The 25,937-nt window shown below is 42.4% G+C and overlaps 1 protein-coding gene across 1 annotated transcript; it reads left to right on the plus strand.

Annotated features, from left to right (window-relative positions):
* LOC109471275 lies at window positions 1-25,608 on the plus strand. The gene is made up of 23 exons (XM_019770559.1): window positions 1-76; window positions 843-1,028; window positions 1,516-1,695; window positions 2,142-2,327; window positions 3,194-3,583; window positions 4,296-4,436; window positions 5,391-5,546; window positions 8,845-9,087; window positions 9,699-9,890; window positions 10,583-10,892; window positions 12,346-12,647; window positions 14,865-14,894; window positions 15,776-15,986; window positions 17,127-17,246; window positions 17,836-17,969; window positions 18,731-18,781; window positions 20,461-20,758; window positions 21,071-21,192; window positions 21,636-22,067; window positions 22,574-22,684; window positions 23,761-24,012; window positions 25,022-25,164; window positions 25,597-25,608. Exons 1-23 carry the CDS (start codon window positions 1-3, stop codon window positions 25,606-25,608), a joined length of 4,278 nt encoding a protein of 1,425 aa, XP_019626118.1.
* The last annotated feature ends 329 nt before the right edge of the window (window positions 25,609-25,937 follow it).

Here is a 25,937-nt window from a genome sequence, read left to right on the forward strand (position 1 = left end):
ATGACAGGAGCGTCCAGCCTCACCTGTCTAGCAGGTGTTCCACCCAGCTGGGACAACAGTCCGCCTAAATGTACAGGTAAGTACAGGCCAGTCCGCCTATCTGTACAGGCCAGTCCGCCTAACTGTACAGGTGAGTACAAAAAAGCCCATCTAACTGTACGGGCAAGTACAGGAAAGTCAACCGAACTGCAGAGGCCGGTATGCCTGATTGCACAGGTAAGTACGGGAAAGTCCACCTACCTGCATAGACTAATCCGCCTAACTGCACAGGTAAGTACAGGAACTTCTACCTAACTCCACAGGGCAATCCGCCTTATTGTACAGGTAAGTACAGGAAAGTCCACCTAGCTGCATAGACTAATCCGCCTAACTGCATAGGATTGTCCAGGCAAACCAACCTAACTGCACAAGTTAGTGCAGGAAAGTCCACCTACCTACCGTCTAAGTACAGAACGTTCTGGCGTACTTGAACACTCGTGTACACCATACACATGTAAACCAATAATGCGTATTGCTTACATGTCATAGTTGTTGAATCGCCAAGGATAGAATATATCAAATAGGTTAAAGATCCCTGAAGTTAAGTGAATCGTGGTCACTTGTATGTTAAATGTTTAATAATGATCGTCCAAGACCCATTGTTTTGACAAAGTATGGAATAGAACTTGGACGTTTTAGAAAGAAGAAATATTCCCTTTTCTGCACATAGGTCCCTGGTTTAGTGATGCAGTCGCAGCCTAAGAGTTAATGGTGGTGAGTAAACGAAACAACTGAAAGTAGTGGATGATATATAGATGTGTTTACCGCTGATACCTTTTTGACGTGCCTGTATCGTTCCTTAGCTACTTGCCCGGTGGAAGAACAACGTGCTGCCGGTTCTGGAGTCATTTTAAGCCCCGGGTATCCAGAGCAGTACGGAACCGACCAGGACTGTGTTTGGGCCATACGTGGGTGTGGAGGACCGGTCACCTTATCCTTCCAGTCCTTCCAAACAGAGGAGGACTACGACTTTCTCAAAGTGTACGACGGTAGGTGGACAGACTTTATATGTATCATGAAAGTCATCGGTATTTTGAAGGAAGATAACATATCGAAGTCTTCTCTACTTCATTGTATCACATCTTATCTTTATGTTATTCTCACCTGCTCAAAGTAGGTAAAAAAAGATAAGAAAGGATATCAGAATACCGAGTCATACAACAGGAAGAGATACTGTGATGCTCTTTACTGATGGTAGTTCGCAGTCTTGTCTACTTCATTGCATAACCCCTAGTAGTTCTATTGTCCTCCAATACTCGAGGAAACAAGAAGGATATCAGAATACCAAGTCTTGCAACATCATGTGTATATCGTAGCTTCTTGCTGATGACACCTACAGGTGACCGTGTAGCATGTAAACCACAGTGTCATTTCTTAACTCTAGCGAAGCCACCTGAACAGCAGTCCACCATAGGAAAAACTTGTGGAATACCCTGAAATAACATTGTATTTTTCGTGATTTTTGTTTCCCTGTAGGTTCACTGGACACAGCAGCTCTAGAGTCCAGCGGAGATACACCAGCTGTAGAGTACAGCGGAGAGCTGGACCTCAAGAACTACACCAGCACCACGTCTGTACTGTACCTGCAGTTTACAAGTGATGGGAGTGTAACCGACAGCGGCTTCTGGATCGACTATAGCTGTGAATCTGTGATTGGTAGGATTTCAACATATTTTGTTTATCGTTGTGATTTGAATGAGTCTATGAAGTTAAGACTAAACTTCATCTCCAACACTGAAATGAATTGGATCAAACCCAAATTTTGGGCTGACTTCGTTAACCTTGTCCACGGAATGGACCTATAGTAGCGGGTCATACGTGATAGATAACTTGTGTCGCCCCCCGTCTCTTATGTGGCTCAGGTTACATGTATGTCTGCGAGCTCTAATGTAGACCGCCTCTTCCACTACTCTTGCACTACAAATATGTCCCGACACAGATAAAGTTTCATGCTCGAATGAAATGAAGTTGAGCTGCCTGGAAGTGCAGCTCAATTTTACACATTTTGCATTCTAGATCTCAACTTCCATTGTGTAACATGAAACTTGATACTAGTTATTATTGTGATGATACCAGTATTTTCCTTCCCGCTTGTGTCGTAGGTTGCGGCTCGGACGAGTTTCAGTGTGCAAACGGGGACTGCATCGACACCCAGTTGCTGTGTGACGGAAAGGACGACTGTGGAGATGGAAGCGAGGAGTCCGCGGACATCTGCACAATTGGTATGACCACAAGGATCAGACACAGGCACAGACACAGAAAGGTTGCGCGTGTAAAGCGACAAGCCGGTAAGAACGACAGACGATTTTTGCGGGTGCCGTTTCCTCTGCTGACTTCCCTGCACGTTTCACGGTTCGAGGTTCACATCACGCACACTGCACAAAACCCTTTCTTTACGCACGCCTTAAATCATGCGTAAATGCGCCGTTTCTTTGTGTATCTTTACGCATGTTTTAAGATGTGCTGAAAGATAGGGTTCGTTATAGTGATAAGTGCTTGCATGGCAAGCCGCATGAAGGACTGTAGGCATTTGGGAACACTGGTGACGACTTTTGTTGAGATTGCTGCATGCCGTGTGCCACTGGTTGCGGGATCTGCACTTGACGCCTATTCTGTATTGCACTGGCTGTGTGATTTGCACTTGACGTCTGTTTTGTATTGCACTGGCTGCGGGATTTGCACTTGACTCCTTTTTCTATTGCACTGGCTGCGGAATTTGCACTTGCTTGTTGCATATTTCACTGGTGACGGGGTTTGCGCTTTTGCTGTCCTGCACATTTCGTATTTTACGGGTCGGCTGCACGTTTTGCACTAAGTCTCCTGCGTTGCACTTGTGTGTTGCACTCCATACAGTTTAACCGTTTAACAATTTTATTCAGAAAATCAGCCTCGCAGCATGTACAACAAGCTTAATAACAGTTATTTGTACAATTGTATAGCAAATAAAAATTAACATGACAATACATAACGGAGAAACTCACAAGGCTGTACAGACTGGCCCACACGCACACGGACGAGTTACTCCCTACGTTACCTGTTTCTGTACCGGTCACCGATAGACACGGCCCCTTACGGTCTCCGAGTATGTGTTTTCGGAAGTAAAACATGAACCATGAATGAATATAGATTCATAAAAATAGAATTTTCTTAACAGGTTGTCCAGTAGCAGACTACGCTCCCTTTAACGGAGTTTGCTACAAGAGCTTCACGGAGCCAACGACACGTGATAACGCTAGCCAGACTTGCGCGGCAGACGGTGGGATTTTAGCCATGCCGAAGGACGATGCCACCAATACTTTTCTCAGTAGTCTAGCAGACGTAGTATGGGGTCGCTGGCTCGGGTTGACTGACACGGACGGAGACGGCCAGTGGGTATTTGAGGACGGCCAGACCCTGACGTCTTCCGGCTATTCCAACTGGCTCGCCGGTGAACCGCAACCCGACAACGGTAACGGAGGCTGTGTGGGATTTTGGGCGGGTGGAGCCTTCTGGGATGAAAAAGACTGCAACTACTCCAGGGGATTTATCTGCCAGCTAAATGAAGGTATGCACACGCACTGTATCCTCTTTACGGTCATTACTTTTTATGGGCTAAGTTGATAGTACTGCATTAATGGTACTGAAAACCAGATTAGTCTTACTAGCGACTCAAAGGTTGTACCCTGGTTTTGATAAATGTAATTGTGGTAATCTGAACAAACACTTCAAAATATCCTGTGTTGAGTGATGAGTTCCGTTTCGGTAACGGTCGATGTCTCCTAAGAGAGGGAGATAGCATTCTAGGTCAGTAGTTACTGACTAACGGTGGTCACCGTTAGTCAATAGTTACTGAAAACGCGCGATATGTGTATCAGTTGACGATTCCACGACTGCAGTAATTTGTCTAACTTGTCAATTTTATAGCTCAGGATTCCATGAATTCGACTAAAAAGAGTCTCAGTGTGAAAATGGCCGTTAGAGCTACGGTCACAACCCGCCGTACGTGCTTTTTGTACGTACGCTTTTTGGGAGGTTACGTCTGCTACGTTTTTTTCTGGTGCGGCCTTACTATAAGTTGCCTGCTGTGCTGTAAGGCCGGGCATTCGAAAATTTTAACGCGGTGTAACTCACTTCGCTCCAGCAGAAAAAATAACACCGACACCCCACAAGTTTGGCGAAGGAGCCTATTTTTATTGAAAGTAATTAACTAGGGACTACAATCGTACTCCCATTTTTGCCGTCCCCTGCGCACCGTAATTGTGACATGCGTCCTGCAGAAGCGAGTCAGGACCTGATCTCGGTCGGGTGTTACGAGGACGTGTCCAGCCGGAAGTTTCCGCACGCTCCCATCACCTCCTCAGACATGACGAACGAGAAATGCTCCAACCATTGCGCACAAGAGGGCTTCTCTTACTCAGGTAACGATTCGTTTCATGTTATCTTAAAACTTCATTTGTGTTGGTTGTAATCATAGTACAATACAATGTCTGGAGTTAAAACTTTAGATCCAACACAAAAAGTTTTCTCACCTAGAGCTTTCATCCAGTCACTCTGGTCTTCCTCAGTAAACTGACCCGGTGTGGCTTGTCACGTGGCTTCTTTGAAGTGTGACGTCAACACTGGGTCAAAGGTATCTGGTAGACGATGTCGGCCCCCGTCGCGGTTCAGTGAAGGGTTATGGGCCCTGATGTATATGGCCTCATTCACCCCTCTCAGGAAATAGTCTTGTTCAGTAACTGCCAACACAGATGAACTTTCATGATATCATAGTACTATGCTGAACTTTATCCCAGTTCCTTTATTCCATTGCTGACGTCACGTATTTGTAAAGTCTCGTGTGAAAAAGGTCACGTGTCTGTACCGTAACTCTCGCGAGTTTACGTTCGGAAGTGATTGGTCACTAATTATCTTGACAAAGTAGCCTTTGCAAATTTGATCCCTTTGCCCTAGTTGCATTGAAATAAAGTCAACATTTTGCTATCATTTTATGTTGTTTATATATTAGTTTTTTTCCACGTGAATAACTGGATATTTTCGTTACGGCAATGTATTACTATTAAGTAGTAACAATAATGTTTAAATGGCTCAGTTACTTGTATGTAAACACGTATTGTATTATTATAGTTTAATTTAAGTTGAAAATCCTGTTTTTGCAACGAATAAAATGTTTTAAGGGAATAAAAAGAATACCAAGTGGGAAAACTGTTGGACTAGGAAAAGTACAAAGAAAAAAGAAAACCCTGTAGAAGCATAAAACAGGCCAAAAATGAGCCAAAACCCAAACCCCTGCTTGTAGAGTACTCTACCAGTAAAAATGTCGATTTTACCAGATCGGAATCTATACAATAACATGTATAAATGTTTATCGTTAGCGACCGAACACTCGAACGAGTGCTTCTGTGGGACGGATGACGACTTAGTAGACCTGGGAGTGGCACGCCCCCTGGCGGAATGCAGCAGTGCCTGCAGCGGTGACGGGTCTCAGATCTGCGGAGGGTCATGGAGGATGTCTGTTTACAGAGTTCCTGGTTCGTATCAAACTTTCTCTCAACCTAGTTATAAAATAAGAACTTTACTGCCCAACAATTGTACAATGGTTAATAAAGACCCCTGAGCTCATATCGGTAGTTCTATTCCTACTGGTACCTCTATTCCTACTGGTACTTCTATTCCTACTGGTACTTCTATTCCTACTGGTACTTCTATTCCTACTGGTACTTCTATTTCTATACTGGTACTTCTAATCCTACTGGTACTTCTATTCCTACTGGTACTTCTATTCCTACTGGTACTTCTATTCCTACTGGTACTTCTATTTCTATACTGGTACTTCTAATCCTACTGGTACTTCTACTCCTACAGTACTGGTACTTCTATTTTTGCCGGTACTTCTATTCCTGCTGGTACTTCTATTCCTACTGGTACTTCTATTCATATTGGTACTTCTATTCCCACTGGTACTTCTATTCCTACTGGTACTTCTATTCCGACTGGTACTTCTATTCCTACTGGTTCTTCTATTCCTACTGGTACTTCTATTCCTACTGGTACTTCTATTCACACTGGTACTTCTATTCATACTGGTTTCTAAGGCCCTATTGAAGATGTTTACGTACTCGGGTAACTAGTTGAATAAGTAGAGATACGATGGCAAATAGAATATAAACCAGCATTTATCTACAAAAACGCTCTCTTTTCATGCTGCGTTGCTAGAATTCGGGCAAATGACATTTTTACGTGCCCGAGGGTCACGTGTCCAAACTAATCGGGTTAGGCGTTCTGACGAAGCTCTTGGGTACGGCCGAACAGAAGGTGAGTCTCAAACTTTTAGTGTTAGATCTGAAATTTTATGCAACAGATTGACAACAATCTCATAAAGGAAGATCCGCAACAGATATTCTCATTGTAAATGTCAGAAATCAGACTTTAAAAATAAGGTAAAGATAAAGCAACCAGACTACAGGATTTCGTAATTACAACAAAAGTCTGTTTTATTTCTATAATTTTTAATTTGACAAATTCTGTACGATTTAAGCTTTATGAATAATCACTTACGCACCATTATAATAATTACGCCAGACATCGCTCTAAATTACATATGTAAAATCAGATTTGATCCTTATATACTTTCTCCTTAAAAAACTGATTTTTTTCTATCTTGCCACGTTTTGCGCTCAGTGGACTATCGGCGAGGTAGGTGGTCTAAAATTTGTGGTATTTGTGTACACAAGTAGCTGATAAGTGACCCAAACGCACACCGCTTACTCCCTTAAGTGCTTAACAGCTTCGACTACTCAAAAATCATCAAACTTAAGCTAAGGTCCCAATTGGGAAAAGGGGCCCAGGCGGGTAGTTCCCGGGCTGTTTTTTACCACTTTCGGGCGGGACCCCGACGTGGCCCCGCGGGGCACCCTGTGGCTACCGGGATATTTTTTGGCCCGTCGGGGCCCCGATAAGAATTTAATTCTGAGTTAAATTCTACCCGGGCCCCGCTGACAAAAAGACGCCGTAACCTCATCGTGAGAACACCGAGAGGTACCCCTCCGGTTGCCGGCATTCCACCGGGACACATTTCTTACGTCACAGACCAGATGAACAGAATAAAGGTGTGTACTTCGTAAACCCGGGTAAAATGTGTGACCTCAGATCAAATGACCACAACAAATACGTGAATTCTGCATTACGTCGTATAGGTCAATACAAGGCATCGTCAGAGAATCTGCTGGGTACCTGCCGGGTGCCTGCCGGATACCGACCAAAGAGGGTGACAAAATTTCTAACAAAATGCTACTGAAGGAAACTTTTTCATTGTGACCACGACAGCCGATGCCCGCTCGACTCCTGAACCCGGCCGGGGCCAGCCGGGGCTACATCCCAGACGGGCACCGGCGTAATTGGGACCTTAGCTTAACACGTGCGGACAATTTTACCGTTAACTTTGAAGCTCCGTTGCAGTACCATGCATACCTGCCAGAAGGCCCATTTTTGAATTTGACATTTGTCTTTGCTGCTCCTACCTATTTACTGGATATTATGAACAACCATCTACAGCTTCTTGAGTAATGGTGTACTCAATATAGTTTACAAAAAACGCAAAGAAACACTATCCGCTGCAGCAACATAGTAACGCAGCAGGTGGACAATTTTTGAACATGACCTCCATTTCCCAAATCACTACGCGCCTACCAAATACAGTATCATTAATTTTTATTTGCAGCTTCTTGAGTTGTACACATGCAAAGAACAAATGCATAAAAAGCCCGCTGCAGTACCATTTGAAAATGCCATGTGAACCATTTTCGAACTTGACCTTTCCTTCCACACTTACTACTCATTCAACAAATATCATGAAGATCCATCCACAGATGCTCGAGTTATATGATGTTGTTATACATACAAACCCACACTACAGCCACTCCACAATGGTTAAACCGAAAACATACCTTTCTGGCGAAGGCGACTGCAGTTTCATATATTATTATCATATAGCCAGAAGGCGTCGACCAATCAGAAGGCTCCATTTTCAATTGGTTGTCAGACTGCAACCTACAACGTGGTCGGTTATTACTGCGATAACCACCGAATAAACCACCAAGTGAGCATATAGCACCTGACTAGAGATCATCTCACCATATACACCTCGGGGCAGGGCGTTAACCCTTTATTATTAACCTGTTTATTTTTTATTTTTTAATGAATGAAACAATACAAGACAAGGACGAAGTGGGGCTGAACTCAAGTTATACAACTTATTTTACAGCCCCACTTAACATTTAACATAAATACAATGGTCATACAAGTAGTGCGCTGAGAAACTAGACCCCATACATACAGTAATATATCTAAAGAGAAGTGTTATATGATCAAACAAAACAGAGTATACTATGTAACAGAAAAACGTCTAGTGCCGCTTATAAAATCTTGAGTAAGTAACATAATTTTTCCATTGTACTCAGAAGGTATCGCAAGCGATCCCCTGAGTACAAGATGGAGCCTGGCACTTTCTGAAAGGGCATCTAAATCAATCAAATGACCGATTAAATCAGAGAGATTGTTAAGAAAATCAGCTCTTAACTGAGTAAACAAAGGGCAGTGTAATATAAAATGAGAAATGGATTCGCAGGGATACCCACAAATACATGAAGGGCTAAGAATCAAAGCACGATTAAAAAGACTATAGTTAAGATTGCAGGTACCGATGCGTAACCTGGTAAGAAGGGCGCAGGTGTACCTTTGGCCACAAGAGTACCACGGGGGACGAAAGGGGCGTACTAATTTAGTGAGATGGTTTTTAAAAGGTACATAACGTAAGTTTATCATCACCAGACTGCGAACACATCCGAACAACAGTCTCCTCTGAGAAGATCTACCAGTGGGACATCGCACGTGTCGGGTCGTCACCTTTGACCTTTCGGGTCACGGCCAACAATGACGTACACATCGCCCTGTCCTCAGCCCGAGCCGACCTCCCCGATATGTACGAGATCGTTATCGGTGGTTGGAGTAACTCTGAGTCCGCCATTCGCCGGGCCCCGGCCGGGACCGATCAAACACGTGTCTCCACAGCTGGTAATATATGCATTTCTTCGTCATCATGTTAGTGTATGTTGGATTTACATTATTAATCTGTTACATTTATTTAAATGTGACTAGTTATGTTTACCTTCGCAGACGCAGAACGTATAGTTTCTGCTCTACTTCTTCCTCAACGTTTTTTCTTCTTTTCCAAACAAATTAAGTCAATGACCGAGACCAGACGTCTGTCACCATGGTAACTGGTGCTGTAGCAGACGCCCAGTGGCACTGGGATACATTTTGAAGCACAGAGCTAAAGGGACTGATCACTATACTTTTAGTATGAATGTATAAATAAAATTAGTTTGTTGGGAAGTAGTTTGTTAGGGTACACCACGTGAAGGTGTACATTATGCAATCGCTTTGCAAATTTTACCTTTCCAGTACAAGACTAAAACAATACCTCCATTTTTCGTGGAGGTAATGACCTCTCAAAAGAGACCATCATTGTTTTTGGTCACGTAGACCTGTTGTAGATTGATACTATTAGGTAAATTTAATCTCATAAGACTGCAGTGTGTTTCCCCTCCTTCGAAAATTCTTTCGTACATAAAGGAATTAATAATGTAAACAATGATTTTTATTCATTTATCTTTCTTTTTTAGGCATTTTGTCTCCTGGTGAGCCTAGAGGGTTCTGGGTATCTTGGGCGGAGGACGGCACGATTGCCGCCGGGCGAGACGGGGAGAGCAGCCCGTTCATGCAGTGGCAGGACCCGGACCCGCTCCCAGTTCTGTACTTTGGGTACTCCACTGGGCAGGGCAGCACTGGACAGTTCTCGTTTCAATGTCAACTAGGTAAATGAATTATTATAAAAAGTTCATATTTGTTGGTAGTAACATGTTGTAAGTTAAAACTTTTGATCCGACGCAAAGAAATTTTCTCACCTAGAGATTTCGACCAGTCACTCTGTTCTTCCTCAGTAGACTGACCCAGTGAGACTTGTCACATGGCTTCTTTGAAGTATGACGTCAACACTGGGTCAGTCTACTGAGGAAGACCAGAGTGACTGGACGAAAGCTCTAGATAAGAGAATTTTGCGTGTTGGATCAAGAGTTTTAACCTTAAACATAGGCACATGTATGTTCGTTAAAACGATATAGGAAACGTGTATGAATAATGTTTCCGATGATTTTTCATCTTTATTGTTTTCATGTTATGACATCAAAAAAACTATAAATACCTTCACAATATGGAATTCTATGAAAACATTTGGTAAGACATTCCAAACTGAAGAGGGACGTCGTTTAATCAAATCAAATCAACTTCACTGCTCATAAACTGTAACTGGTATAATGTGGACAGAGAAGGAACAAGAACGGTAGATACCTACACTATACTAAAATACTAAAATACTATTCTTGCATATTCGAGTTAATACATAATTTTGAATTCTACCAAAACCACTATATTGCATTTTGTTCTCAAAGATAGTATTATTACATTCTATAATTCAATTATTTACAATACGGTGTCGCTTTTTATACAGAGCCTGTGGGTTTATGGACGTTCGGTGCGGAAAACGGGACGGCAGACATTACCGGAAACGGAAATGACGGCTTTGCATCAACTGTTCAGCTGACAGAAGGTCCGAACTCCACCACGGGATCTTACGAGTTTTCCGGCTCCTCGAGGTCTTACGTCGAGATTCCCAACAACGGGAGACTGGACGTTCGCTACTCCCTGACCATCCTGGCGCACATATACCCCACAGGGAACGCAGGGCCACTCTTCAACTTCAGGACTGACGACTGGGGATTTCATTTCTGGCAAACAACAGCTAGTCAGATATTTGTGAGGTACGTTAAGACCACCACATTCTCAATACTGACGCTGAATGTTGACAGTTACGTCGAACGAAATCGTATTTACGCAGTTTGTTTCCATGCAAGTTACCTTTAATCGGTACCGTTTTTTACTAATTAGGTTACTCATTAAGGTGAAACTAACGCAATTTACAGTAATTATTTTTTTCTAATTTAAATATGTAATAACAAGATTACTGCACACTCAAGTTTTTTAAACTTTTTTTTATCACGGGACAATACAATTCTTATTTTCACCTGAGTAAAGTGAGAAAAGTCCGAACTAAGCTAAGCTAAGCTAAGATCAGTGGCATGGCAGGGTTCGAACCTGGGACCTCTTGGTTCCGAGGCTAACACTCTACGGTTACGCCAAACAACCCCACAATTCATAGTTCCATTTGTTTGTATGTATTCCTAGAGCTGTTACCAGAGTCCGAACGTTGCTTGACGTTCTTTGAATATTATCAAACAAACGCTCCTGCAGTTTCAGCGCAAGTTGCTAGGGGGCCAATCTTACGTCACTTCTTTTCCAGCACAAGATCTAGAGCTATTTATCATCTAAATTTCGTGACCGTAGCATGTCTATATCATGAGATGTCAAAACGTTGTTTGTATGTATTCTTAGAGTTGCTACCAGAGACGGAACGTTGCTTGATGTTCTTTGAATATTATCAAACAAACGGCCTTGCAGTTTTAGAGCAAGTTGCTAGGGGATCCAAACTTACGTCACTTCTTTCCCAGAACAAGAGCTATCTATCATCTAAATTTCGTGACCGTAACATGTCTACATCATGAGATATCAAAACGTTGTTCGTATCTATTCTTAGAGCTGTTACCAGAGACGGAACGTTGCTTGATGAGCGAGTGCAGGCGTTCTTTGAATATTATTAAACAAACTCTCCTGCAGTTTCAGAGCAAGTTGCTAGGGGGCCCAAACTTACGTCACTTCTTTTCCAGCACAAAAGCTATTTATTATCTAATTGTTTTCACCGTAGGTGGTCCACATAATGAGATATCAAAACGTTGTTTGTATGTATTCCTAGAGCTGTTACCAGAGACGGGACGTTGCTTGAAGTTCTTTGAACATTATCAAACAAACGCCCCTGCATTTTTAGAGCAAGCCGCTAGGCCTCTCAAACTTACGTCACTTCTTTCCCAGCACAAAAGCTATCTGTCATCTAAATTTCGTGACCGTAGCATGTCTATATCATGAGATATCAAAACGTTGTTTGTATGTATTCTTAGAGCTGCTACCAGAGACGGAACGTTGCTTGATGTTCTTTGAATATTATCAAACAAACGGCCTTGCAGTTTTAGAGCAAGTTGCTAGGGGATCCAAACTTACGTCACTTCTTTCCCAGAACAAGAGCTATCTATCATCTAAATTTCGTGACCGTAACATGTCTACATCATGAGATATCAAAACGCTGTTCGTATGTATTCCTAGGGCTGTCACCAGGGACGGAACGTTGCTTGATGAGGCGAGTGCAGACGTTCTGCAGCAGAGCTCCTGGAACTATGTCGGCGCCACCTACGACTACGGCACCGGGGAGCTGGCCGTCTGGCACGGCGGGGTTAAAGTCGGCAGCCGGTCGGTAGGCGTCACACAACTGAGCACAAACTACGCCGTGAGGGTGGGGTACAGGGACGGAGACGGACGCGCGTTTACTGGTAGGATAGCCTGCCTGCAGCTGTATGATTACGCCATGCAGCAAGGACAGATTCTAGCAGCAAGGACAAAGTGTGACGGTAAGGTTTTGAGAATTGTTTGGTTATATCTAGGTTTCCTTTTGTTTATTTATTTCGGAGTCCTGCCCGCCTTAGACCAAGGCCTCCCCCCCCTAAAGTGCCCCAACAGGGGCTATTTGGGGGTGTAGCCGGGGCTTGTACAACATCTTAGAGCCCCGGCAAAGATGAAAATGGAGGTTTATCATTACCTATTATTGTGTTGGCTTCATGATTAATATTTAGCGTTTGTTTTGTTATATCTAAGTTTTCCTCCGTTTATTTATCGTTAGTTATTATTTTTTAGCCTCATGATTAATATTTAGTAATTTTAAAGAAGGGGGGCATTGTACAAGCCTTACAGGCTTCATTCCTCCTTCCGCAGACTGTTTTTATTTCTTTGTTTTGCATTTTTAATGATTTTATTTGTTCAAATTAATTAAAAAAAATACGTTAGGATTCGTATTGAGGCAGGATCGAAGCCAAACTATCCAGCCCTATCCAGACTATTTTCTTCTAAAGGGAAAAGGGCCTTAAACTCACTTTCCAAATACTAACATGCACCCATGGGAAATGATTTGCACAGTTTTTTTTTTTCTTTTCGTTCACAAATGTGAATAATAATAAAGTCACCCCTTCTGCCTTAACTTAGCACTATTCTTGTCTGGTGGTAATTTGACTTTAAAATGATCAACTTACTTTCTGAACATGTATTAACATTTAACATATTCCATTCATTGTATTCCACAACAATGCTTATTAAATAAATATCAAACTATTGATTGCTTCAACTGACTAAGGTTCTTCTTTTATTAAGGGGCTAAATATGATTGATTTTCTACATGTTATGATGTTTCTTTATAGCATATTTTCCACATTGTCGGCTACACTGATGTAAAATAATTTCTTGTTTTTATCGATAACACGTATCAAGAGGACGCGCCTCCGCAACACGTATGGCCAGGGCACGCGCGTCTAAAACACATAGGACCAGGGCACACGTACCCACAACACGCATGGCCAGGGCACGCGTACCCGCAACACGTATGGCAAGGGCACGCCCGTCTATAACACATAGGACCAGGGCACGCGTACCCACAACACGTATGGCCAGGGCACGCGCGTCTGTAACACATAGGACCAGGGCACGCGTACCCACAACACGTATGGCCAGGGCACGCGCGTCTATAACACATAGGACCAGGCCACGCGTACTGTAACACGTATGGCCAGGGCACGCGCGTCTGTAACACATATGGCCAGAGCACGCGTACCCGCAACACGTATGGCCAGAGCACGCACGTCTGTAACACATAGGACCAGGGCACGAGTACCACAACACGTATGGCCAGGACACGCGTGTCTGTAACACATAGGACCAGGGCACGAGTACCACAACACGTATGGCCAGGGCACGCGTACCTGCAACACGTATGGCCAGGGCACGCGTGTCTATAACACATAGGACCAGGGCACGCGTACCCGCAACACGTATGGGCAGGGCACGCGTGTCTATAACACATAGGACCAGGGCACGTGTACTCATCCGTAACACATACGGCAAGGGTTTATTTTCGCGTAGCAGAAGCGATATTTTGCGCTGTTTTCTCATGCCGCAGAAATATATCATTTTCGCGTTTTTTTTTTTTTTGACGGCAACATGTTTAATGCAGTGCGATCTTTGTCATTGAATACCCGTAGTTAATAGAAAGCGCTTGGCATCCACACAGTAAGAGAGTACTATATTATTTTTTCATAGAGAGAAATTTGTCATTTTATAAGAATACGTATGTGTATTTTGAAACTGCATCTTCATTTTCGCTCTAAAAGTAAAAATCTAGAAATCTATACTGATGACTAAATAAAAACATAATTGCGTTCAACTTTACCACTGGATATAAAATTTAATACCAGACGTTTCAAGTGTCTTCCCGGCACTCAGCAGATTTTTTCCTTGATATCCTCTCTATAACATATTTTAGAACATTTTGTCAGTTAGCTTTTGGTTAAGTTTAGAACAAGCTTTGACATGGTTAACATGGTTATTACCTTTTTTGTATTTAGAAAATGTTTTGTTTCTCGTTTCGTAAATCTTATAGAGTGTGTCGGACAAACACTTGAATTATCTGATAATAAATGATAATATCCAAGTTTGAAACGCAATTTTATTTATCTATAACCCTGGATGAGTAATCGTTAGAAACGTACACATGTACACTGATGACTGTCTTGTCGTTACAGATAACACCACGCCATCTCCAGAACCACCAGGTGCGTGGTCTACCGTTTTTATTTTTTGTCTATTCAAAATTTTGACATAACATGTAAAAAACAAGGTGAACATTAGGCAGCTAGTAGTATGCTTTAGCTTGCTCACCAAATACATACATTACATGTAACATAGAAGCAATATAAACAGTTAATAGTAAAGCATCTACATAATAGACATTATATAGAAAATCACATGTATTTTTTAGTGATTCTTTAGCAGTAATTCAACCGTTGCCTTATAGAGACGACTATGTGAATTTGAAAAGGCTGTCACATTGATGATTTTAGCTAACATATTAGACGTGCACAGGAACTGATGATGCAAACAAATTACCCGTTGTCGAAATAAAGTCTTTAAGTCAGACGTATACCTTTAGGTTTTTTGAGTCACTGAACAGACCATTTAAGTGTTATATTTATGACTTTATGGCAATTCATTATATATGGCGATGATAAAACCGCCTGTGGGAAGAATGGATCAGGACACGCGTCCAATTTCCATTCAATTTTTGCGACTGAAAAATCTCAAATCTGTATTTAGACTATTTCTGATTGGATAAGAAGGCATGCGTTCCTAATATATTCTATTCCAGCATTCACCTTGAGCAATGAAAGGCACTTTATGTTAAATACATAATGACTTGTGACAACCCCTGCATAATATACATAAGGATATACATTAAAAACTATATAAATATTAGAAATTCCTCCAATAATTGTAAAAGTTTATACCTATCCGATACTGAAAATCCACGCTTGTATTAGTTACGATAGACTGAGACTACGAAGAAGGTGTGATTGTGCACTAGTAGACGCAATACTTTGTACCCTGTATAATTACTGTGCAATAAAGTTAATAATTATTATGATAAACCCAACAGGAATGGGCTCCTGGCTGACCCTAAACTCGTCCGTGATAGCGGAGACGTCAGGCAGCCCGTACGTGTCCGATGGCGTGACGTATGACGCCGCGGCCGCGCTGGACGGCAACACCGACACCTACTGGCACCCTCATCCGGACAACCAGTACTCCAGCGACGCCTACTGGATCATCTTCGACCTGCAGGCACCGCACACTCTCTCCAAGTTCAGGTTTTCCTTTATTTCCTTTGTTTGGCGAACACCTCCAAACCCTTACAATCTTGGTGTTAGTAAGATTAATGGTAGATTAAAATGTCGATAAAGTGTAAATATGAATGTTTTTATTTATAATAGACCTCTGACCTCTCGGTACAATTTACATGTTGTGTGTGTTTATGTAGTTGTTTTTATAAGCATTACCATGTTGTTACGATAGTACATGTAGTATGCAGTTATACGACTCCAGGAAGAATAGTATGTATGGCAACTCATGTATGTACAAACTAATGGAGATCTGTCTAATAAACAAACAAATTTCAATGCCATTTAGTCGTGGCGTCTGTGGCGTAACGGTTAAAACGTTGGACTCGGAACCAATAGGTCCCGGGTTCGATACTCACCGTCGCCCGACGTTGTGTCTTGGGAAAGCCACTTTACACGACTTCCTCGCCTGTACGGTGGAGTGACGCCCACCGAGCCTCTTAGGCTAATCTGTCTAACTGTGTGCCAAAACACACTACGGATTTGGTGCGCCGATGTGTCAACACATTTACCACCGAGAGTCGTTATTTTTGTTTTATTTAGCCAAAAAGGCTAGTCTTCCAGGACTTATGCATACAAAAATAAAAACACACTGTTCAACAGATGACAAATGACAAACACACATACGTGATTGAGCAGAAAAAGAAATTTACATTATAAACAAGTGAAAGAAAATAATCTACATACTAGTACCAGAACTAGTAGTAGATGACTAATAAACTGGTGGACGTACCAACCACTAAGGATCTGATACCAGCGCAGAAAAGAACAAGAAACAGTCATGCCTTCAAATATCAGAGTTATCAACCAAGAATTGAGATGTTCAAAAACTCGTATTTCCAGTATGTTCCTAACTATCGTAGACTGGAACTCGTTGCCACCAAGAACAGTTGGGGCATCATCACTAGAAAGCTTTAAACAACTCCTGCAATTAAATGTGCAAAGAATGAGTGTAACAAATCGTTCGGTGTGATATAAATAGCTGCCTCCGCGCCGCGTGCCTACCAAGCCGGTGTGTTACGCCGAAGGGCGGTTATACCGGTTATATCGATACAGAAAGTATATTATATAAACAGTTGGTGGATGGCTTTTTTGGAATTTGATCTGCAGGTTCAGCACACGGGGGGATATACTTCACGACGTGAAAGCGTTCGTGCTCTCCGCCTCACAGACCAGCGGGCCATACCTGTGGTACGACGTGGTCAACGTCACTTACGTCGCCTCGGATAGGTTTGTTTTCTTGTTTGTTTGTTTGTTTGTTTGTTTATCTATTTATCCAGGAAATACATATCGCCTGATGGCGTTTTTCAATGGTTCCTTGGGGAAAACCCCAAACAAAATCCCTTAACAAAATGAACTCAAGATTAACAAAGGTATCAAATAAAGGTAAAAATAAAGGTTTCAAATGAAGTTACGCAGATGACAAATTGATACGAAATCAAAGTAAATGAAATAACATAAGGGAAACAGTTAGTGGAAATTTTGTCGATCAGTGACTGTATTTTTGTAAGGTGGATTACGTACCTCCAAATTTTCGGTGTCGACTGTACACCTTGATCACGAAATGACTTAGTCTCGCGAGAACATAGTACACGAGACTAGGTCAAGACTAGTGTGGATCTTCTGGCCTCTCCCGATGCAGTCACTGATTGAAGGATTTCTACTGACTGTTAATTCTACGTTTCTGATGAACCTCTTCAACCTACAAGAGAAACAATATTGTAAACTTAACATCATATAACGTAGAACCAAGGTAGAACATAATACAATGAAATCAGAATTGAAATCAGGACTGAATTTGCATATCAATGCGATATAGGTCGACTGAGCCCCGTGTTTATGACGGTTTCTCCGTGACGTCCCGGTACTGGCAGTTCAAGGTGACAGAGACACACGCGAGCCCGGCAGATGGACCTCCTTACGTCACGGAGATAGGCTTCTACGGGTTCGCAGGTATGTCTTGCTCGTTACGGTGTACGTGTACCAATACGTAAGGTCATCATTAGATAGCTTTAAACATTAGCATGAAAGTTCATCTGAGTTGGTAAATTACATTATGTAAAATTTTAAACTGTTCTCCAACTCATAAATTTCACTCACCGGGACGGGGGGCGATATCGACTTTAGACAACCTTTGACCCTTTGCTGACGTCACACGTAGGAAAAATCACGTGTCTACAGCTTTTGGGTCAGATAGCTGAGTAAGACGGAGTGATTCAGTCGAAAATTCCGCTGAGTGAAATTTATGAGTTGGAGAACAGTTCAAAATTTTCCACAACATAGCATTTAACGTTGTTTAGATTTAGATGTTCAAGGGTTACAAGGGTAACAAGTAGTTGGGTGTAAGTGTAATGTAGCCAGCTGCCACCGCGCCGCGTGCCTGCGAAGCTGGTCTATTACGTCAAGGGGCGGTTTTACCTGCCATACAGATACAAGTAAGGCCGCGTTGATTTCCGCTTGCAATAAGTTGCAACAACTAATATGTCATAGTTAAATGTTCAGCTTTATTCAAACACAACAAGGATTGAGAAATCAAATCTTCGAAGACCACTGTCACCTTCATCAGGATAATTAATGACCAATCACTTCCAAACGTAAACTCGCGAGAGTTGCGTTTACAGACATGTGACCTTATTCACATGAGACTTTGCGGATACGTGACGTATTTAATGATCATTTACTTTTACTGCTCAACTACACCATATACCTTACAGAAAAAGTCGTAATGAGCCCTGAGCGACAGAAGAGATCGGCATCCTCCCCTGGTAAAAATGGAACTCATGTTTTTTTGGAAAACGGGTCTCTCTTGATACTAAGATACTGGACACGCTAATAGCGAGGTGCAGGTGGTCAGTTTGAAGGACCCAAGGTGTCTAGATGTTCCAGTGGTGGCGGTCTACATGAGAAAATCACAAGAATTTTCGTCACATCGCTTTTCTTGTGGTTCTAGTAGACTGAAAGAGATTTAAAGCTGCATTATGTAACATTAGGACAAGAAAATTAAGTAAAATTTCTAGTCATGTCCTTACAAAGTAAGTATCAACTCTGCCCCATTACAAATAAGTGCCATTCAGGAATTGGAGGTGCCAAAATATGACGCTTTGTGAGTGTAATCAAAAGTTGTTAGCCATCATTGTTTACATTCTGTTATTTTGTGGTGGCACCACAAACTACATGTTCCTCATATGGGCTGTTCTGGTGCCAACCATAAATGTCAGAAATGTGAGATTATTGCACAATATGAAGCTGAAAAATCACATGCAATTATGTAACAATTACATAAATATGTTTTGCAACAAAATATTTTTAATTTTTGTTTTGTTCAAAATGTTACATAATGCCCCTTTAAGATGTCCCATTCCTGGTGATGAGTTTCTGAAATACCTACCAAGTGGTGGTGCAGTACCCGGTATAAATGTATTATTGACACGGGGGAAATACATTTTTCGGTGTACCATGCATACAATTTTTTTTTAAATCATATGGTGGAAGTACTAAAAGTACTGATATAATTTTCTGGTGATGACTTTCTAGAACAGTTTTAAGTGGTGGTGCAGTACTCGGTTTAAATATGGTATTCACAAGGGAAAGTTCATTTTGGTATTTTTGGTACATGTACTAACGACTGATTAAGTACTAAATGTAGAACACACTGTCTTCTATTTTGTTACATGCCTCACTTTGATAGTTTTGATCGTTTATTCGTGTAAATTTTTTGGAAGGAAAATGGATTTTTGTGTCCTGATTAAAGAATTTAGAATATGGCATTTTTTAAGTCCATCTATTTTGGCAGGAGTCATTACGAAGCAAGTATAAACTGTAATTTCCAGCACAAAGGATTAGACGTACTCAAATTGTCGACTGTACAACTCCAGTATTTGTCAAGGAATGAGAAAACCCGCCCCTTTTATGTACGAGGGATTCAAGAGGCCATCTACATCGGGGCACTAAAACATTCCCTCAACAATGACGGGGGGCGGCACAGACTTTCTGCAAACTTAAGATCCACTGCTCACCGAGTCACGTCGGTCATCTGCATAACGTGACATCACGGGAGCAGTGAATTGCCTATTCCTTGATAAACACTGGGGCTGTACAGCCAAAAATTAGGGTACATATAAGTCCAACCTTTGTATCGAAAATTACAGTTAAAAAAGAAGGGGCTGTACGAGTAACCTCCATGGAGTAGATCTGCAGAGCTCAGAGGTTGCTCGTAAAGCCCTTATTAGTTAAAACTTCAATCAATCAATCAATCAATCAATCAATCAAATTGTTTATTTGTGAAAAAACACAAGAACTTGTAGCCGTTGGCTAAATTATATCTTGCTGTGCAATTTGCTTTCTTAACATTTCTGGCATAACAAATTAAAATTGATTTCTGGCATAACACATTAAAATTAACTCTAAACTTTCTTTCTAATGATGCGTTTTGTATGCCACGAAGCAAACATCGCTCTCGGGCGGCCGGCTGCACAGTCTAGTATCTACAGCTCCTCTCACCCACCGGGCCTGGCTGTGGACGGGAACACAGACACATCCTGGAGCGGCGGCTCATGCGCGCATACCCAATCCGGGACCAACTCTTGGTGGTCTGTAGACCTCGGCTCTTCCCGGAATATCGGAACTGTCACCATTTACAATCGCCAAGACTGCTGCTGGGAAAGAATCAACCCTTTCCACGTGCACGTGACGGACTCTGTGTCTAGCCTGACTGAGGACACGCGCTGCGGGGGGGATCACAGGTCCTGTTCGATTCCTTGCCTGACAAAGTCATTCCACAATTCCTTTTACCTAACACGACTGCATAATCAGTACGGCTGCTAGCTTTTCAAACTATGTAAAGTGAATTTAAAATTTGGACAACCTATGGTATTTATTGATGTTCTTCCGTACATCTTTTAATTATGCAAATTTCAAAAAGTAGAAAGCTTGTAAATATATATGTCTGTAATGTTGAAAACTTGATAAAATTCTTCATGTAAATTGGTTTTGAATTCAATTTCCGTAAACTGCGATAAAACAAAAACGTCGTGTCGTATCGTATCGTATCGTAGGTTCCGGGAAGGTCAAGCCAGCATGTCTGTACCCTGCGCAGGCAGGAAGGGACAAGTAGTGGTCATACAGCTTCCTGGAAGTGGCAGGATGATAAACATGTGCGAAGTGCAAGTTTATGAAGGTACACATCCACAAATGCACATTTCCATGACCCTCCATTTTTTTCCAATCTTACGTGTTGTTACGTCAATATCTGGGTTAGTCAAATTTTGAACTCCTCCCTACAGAGGCTACACGAAGGGAAGTGCACCCTAGATACAAATCAAAGTAAATTCTTTAAAAAATGTCCTTGGGCCGCCTGTATTTTACATGAGCATGCAACATTAGTACGGTTGGTCCTTTTGCTAAAGCCCACCAATCTACTTATAGGCGTCTACATTCATCTTACATGTCATGACATCCATACTCATTTCTTTGTCACCAAAGCGTAATACAGTATGTTGTTCAAATTAACGTGCTGTATCTGACGATTGGGACGCTGCTAACGATAAGCTGTAATCTGGCATATAACGTACAGGTTTGGATAACAACAGAATTCTATCTCAATGTTTTCCGCATTCCTAGCTACAAATCTTGCTTTGGGGCGCCCAACACAACAGTCCAGTCATCATTGGCGTAGTCAACCAGGAGGTCGGGCAGTAGATGGAAACAGAAACACTCAGTATCGCATAGCTCCGTATTGCGTTCACACTGACGGCGTGAACGACGGTCAAGACCCCTGGTGGTACGTCGATCTCGGAACGACCAGGACCATCGGCTACATCACCGTGTACACCCGGCAGGACTGCTGCACGGAGAGGATCAGTCCCTTCCGCATCCACATCGGCGGATCCACGGATGTCGCCGCTAACGCCAGGTGTGGAGATGACCATACCTTCCCCACGGACCGCGTGGACATGACCGTGTCGTGCTTCGGGATGAGAGGGCAGTACGTCGGCATCCTCCTGCCGGGCAGCGGCAGGATCTTACAGCTGTGCGAGGTGGAGGTGTATCCAGGTACACAGTAGGGAGAGTCTCTGGTGGTGGAAAGTTTTTATCTTCTGTGCACGCAGCGACAAGCTCGCTTTGCGAAAGACGGTGATGACGGTGACAGGCAATAAAACTAATGGGTTTATGGTTCTTTATTCTTGAATGCAAGGATATGCTGCAAATGTCAAAATAAAGATTTCTTTGTGGCAAAGCGGTGTTACCTTTGGTGGAAGGATATTTTGAGATTTCTGTTTTTGCTCTTACTTCTTTCGCTTGCAGCTTCAATGTTACCTGCATCTTTCACGGATAGTGCAGGCTGGCATGACAATTAATTATTTTTTTTTTCAGCCGCATTCTTAATGTATACGCATGGAATCAGCTTTGATGCACCTGCTGCACGGCAAGCATGTCGTAACCTGCACCGCCGTCGCGCGTTCCCGTCTTATAAACGGTTATTTAAAACGGTCGACAGAAAACACCGTATGTATGGTGATAATAAGAGTCTAAGCTATTTGGTGGTTCTTGTTCCACAGCGCCGGACGGGTTCACAGTGCTGGCACAGTCGTCAGGATGGGATGATCCGGGTTTCAGCGCCGAAAGCGCGTACATCATCAGCAACGGACAGCAGAGCAGGTTTGAACCAGGTGAGTAATCTCCAAGCAGATCCCTCTCGGTGGCAAAAAGACAGTATCAAATCGACCAGGCAGTATCCATTAGCCAGAGAAGCTCCATTAGCCACCGACGGGGATCAGGACAAAAAAAACGGCCAACTATAAAAAGGTAACGATCATTCCCCACAACCTCTGCTTGGAGAGTACCAGGTGAGTTCCTGCGTCAGTAAAGCCTCTGTCACACGTTCACGAATATGACCTCCTGAACACTAGCCGAATTCCCCAAAGATGGTGTTATAGAGATTGGCTACTGCTCGGATGCGCCAACCGAATGTTTAAACATGTTTTGAACATTCGGTTTCGGTCGTGGTTGGTACTGTAAACCGACTCAAATTTATATCAAATTCGTTTCGATTCATATAGAAATGTGGGCGTGGCCTAAATCTGATCAGACTGCTCCTGAACATCAGCCAACATTGTTTGGGCGGTGTTTGAGGAAAGGTTCTGAATGTGTGTCAGGGTCTTAATATAATCACCGAGCAGATTCTGTGGGACAAGGGGAGTCTATATTGGCGTATAGCCTACGTAAGTGCCAATGGTTACAGAAGGCCAGTGAATACAGGCCAATATAGACCCCCCTTGCCCCACATAATCTGTTTTGGAAGTGGCGTTATCTGTATTTGAGACCTCTATGAAATGTTTGTTTCGATCTTGTGTGACGCTGGCTGTGTCCTTTTCTCATTCATTATGGTGTCTACAAGACTTCCTTTATCGTGCAAGGGCAACAATACCAGCTGTCAAGTAGGTCATGTAAAAAAACTGTGAAAGCAGCGAGCGCTCCAAAATGTGATTCATAGCTTTCTCCCTCTGGGGCAGATGGAACCCATCCATACCAGTTACAACCTAAGGACCATGTGGAACACAGACACACAAACGAACACACACACACACACACACACACACAGGTGACATACAAAAATACCTCAATTTTTTTTTTTATGGAGGCAACTATCGAATATTTAACATGTGGAAACATGGGCTACATTGTACCATGCACAACTGCCGGACAATGGAATCAATTCATTGTAACACCCGCCTGTTTTTTCCAGATTCAGGGACATGTGGACAATCCTCATTTCGCCATTTCCCTCGGACTGGTTGTGGAGGCTCCGCGGTGGACATAACCGGCTACACGGGCGTTTCTCTCCAGTTCTGTGCTGAAGCCTGCTGCGCGCTGCCGACATGTCTGTCGTTTCAGTACTCCATCAGGGCTGCCTGCTACCTGAAGAATAAGCTGTGTTCTGCCTCGGAGAAAGTGTCGAATGCAAACGGCAACATGTATGACAGGCTTGTGCTACCAGGTCAGTGCTTGTGTGAAACAATCAATCAGACTTGTAAAGATTGGCATGAAATTTTTATGTTTTTAAAAAAACATATGGTCACTCCAAGCATCACTAATGCAATATGATTTTAAAAAAAAAGTAACATCGATAACGGGAGAATGCCCCGAGGTGTATTTGGTGAGATAACCCCTGGTCAGGTGCGTTAACGACCGAATAAACCACCGAGGATAAGGTGGGGCATTAACATTATTATCATATAGCCTATCCAACTGACACAGTTATTTGAAAAAATTCCTTTATGAAATTCCTCCATTGCCGAAAAAAAAATCTATGTTACGTGAATGGTACGGTCCAAAAAGTGGTCCGTTATTCTAATAACCGACCACTTTTGAGGTTACGGCCTGATAACCGATGGCAAATGGAGCCTTCTGATTGGTCGAAGCCTTCTGGCTATATGATAATAGTACATGGTAAACGAACTAAATGACAGCTAAATCTACATTCAAGGAAAAGCCTCTGTCACACCCAGCCGAATATGGCCTTCCGAACACTAGCTGAACTTCCCACAACCGTGGTTAGGAGTAGGTCGGGAGCAAGGTCGGCTGCGGTTGGCTGGTTTCGGCGAGGTCGGCTACTGTTCGACTGCTAAACCTGAATGTTTCAAAATGTTTTAAACATTCGGGTGCGGTTGAGAGATTCTGCTGGTGGTTGGCTGGTGGTTGGGAGTAGGTCATCAGTGGTCGGGGAATGGTTGGGAGTCAAATCTGCAGTGGTCGGGGCATGGTTGAGAGTCAAATCTGACTTAAATAAAATGTAACTTAAATTTGATTCAATTCTATGGAAAGCTTCAAAGGCAGGCATGGGCCTACATTAAATTTTGTACAGACTGATTTCGAACACCATGAACTACAGTATAATGTTACTTGTAGTCATGTCCAATTGCATTTTATGACAAGTCCACGTAACAGTTATTGGAAGTAAAACAAGACCCTCGAAAAATTAAGACTTTTGCTTTTTTCAACTTCAGTTACCAGGCGTGGGCACCAGGTGTATATAGTGAATGAACAAACAGGGGCAGTAGTAGAGAAGGCCGTGTTCGACACACATCATGGAGGAGGAGGAGTCACAGCAGCACAACAATTGACAACCTTTCTGCAAGGGATTGTGGAGGTAATAAAACGATATATTCTGGTTCAGACCGTCTAAGTCTTATCCATTCATTCTCAATGCATATTTGATATAGAAGCTGTAAAATTGTGTTTTTATCTGACCAAGCATATATAAGATGACCGTAGTGATAATCTACAACTTAGACAGACTGAGATACAATAGAAAAGTACAAATGAAGACCGAGTAAAATTTTGATGACTACTGCCTTTCTGGCACATTTTTTTTTTCCTTTTAATGAAGCTTTTTAATGATAATGATGATTCGAAAACTGGTAAACTTATCGTATATACAATTATAGAGGATATTTCATTTCTATACAATGCACAGTCACCAACAAAATGCCAATCATCCTCGATTTTATCTAAATCACGAAATCGGCAATTCTTTGCTGTAGAATGTAGAGTAATGTGGTTGTGTCTTCGTTTTCAATAGGAGTTTGTGTGAACTAATCAGGAGTTTTGGCTTTTGCCAAGTTTTGCATCATTACTTTTTCCGATTTGCTGTAGGGACGGGTTGTCGCGGTTCTTGTCTATGACAGCGGTAATACCAACGCGGACAACTCACCTGATCTAAGGGCATACGGGTCAACAACAACACGACTAGGTACCGCTTCTCTCATTAGAAATGTTCTTTTCAAAATAGGCCATTTAATGAAAGTAAGCTGTAAGTACGTCGATGAAGGTTAGACATCCAGGTAATACGATGCACCAAAAAGCAGTTGCTCAAGCAACTGGATATGATTTTTTCCGAAATCATATCCAGTTGCTTGTTTC

The sequence above is a fragment of the Branchiostoma belcheri genome, unplaced genomic scaffold (genome assembly GCF_001625305.1).
Source record: "Branchiostoma belcheri isolate BF01 breed outbred unplaced genomic scaffold, Haploidv18h27 scaffold245, whole genome shotgun sequence".
Lineage (NCBI taxonomy): Eukaryota > Metazoa > Chordata > Leptocardii > Amphioxiformes > Branchiostomatidae > Branchiostoma > Branchiostoma belcheri.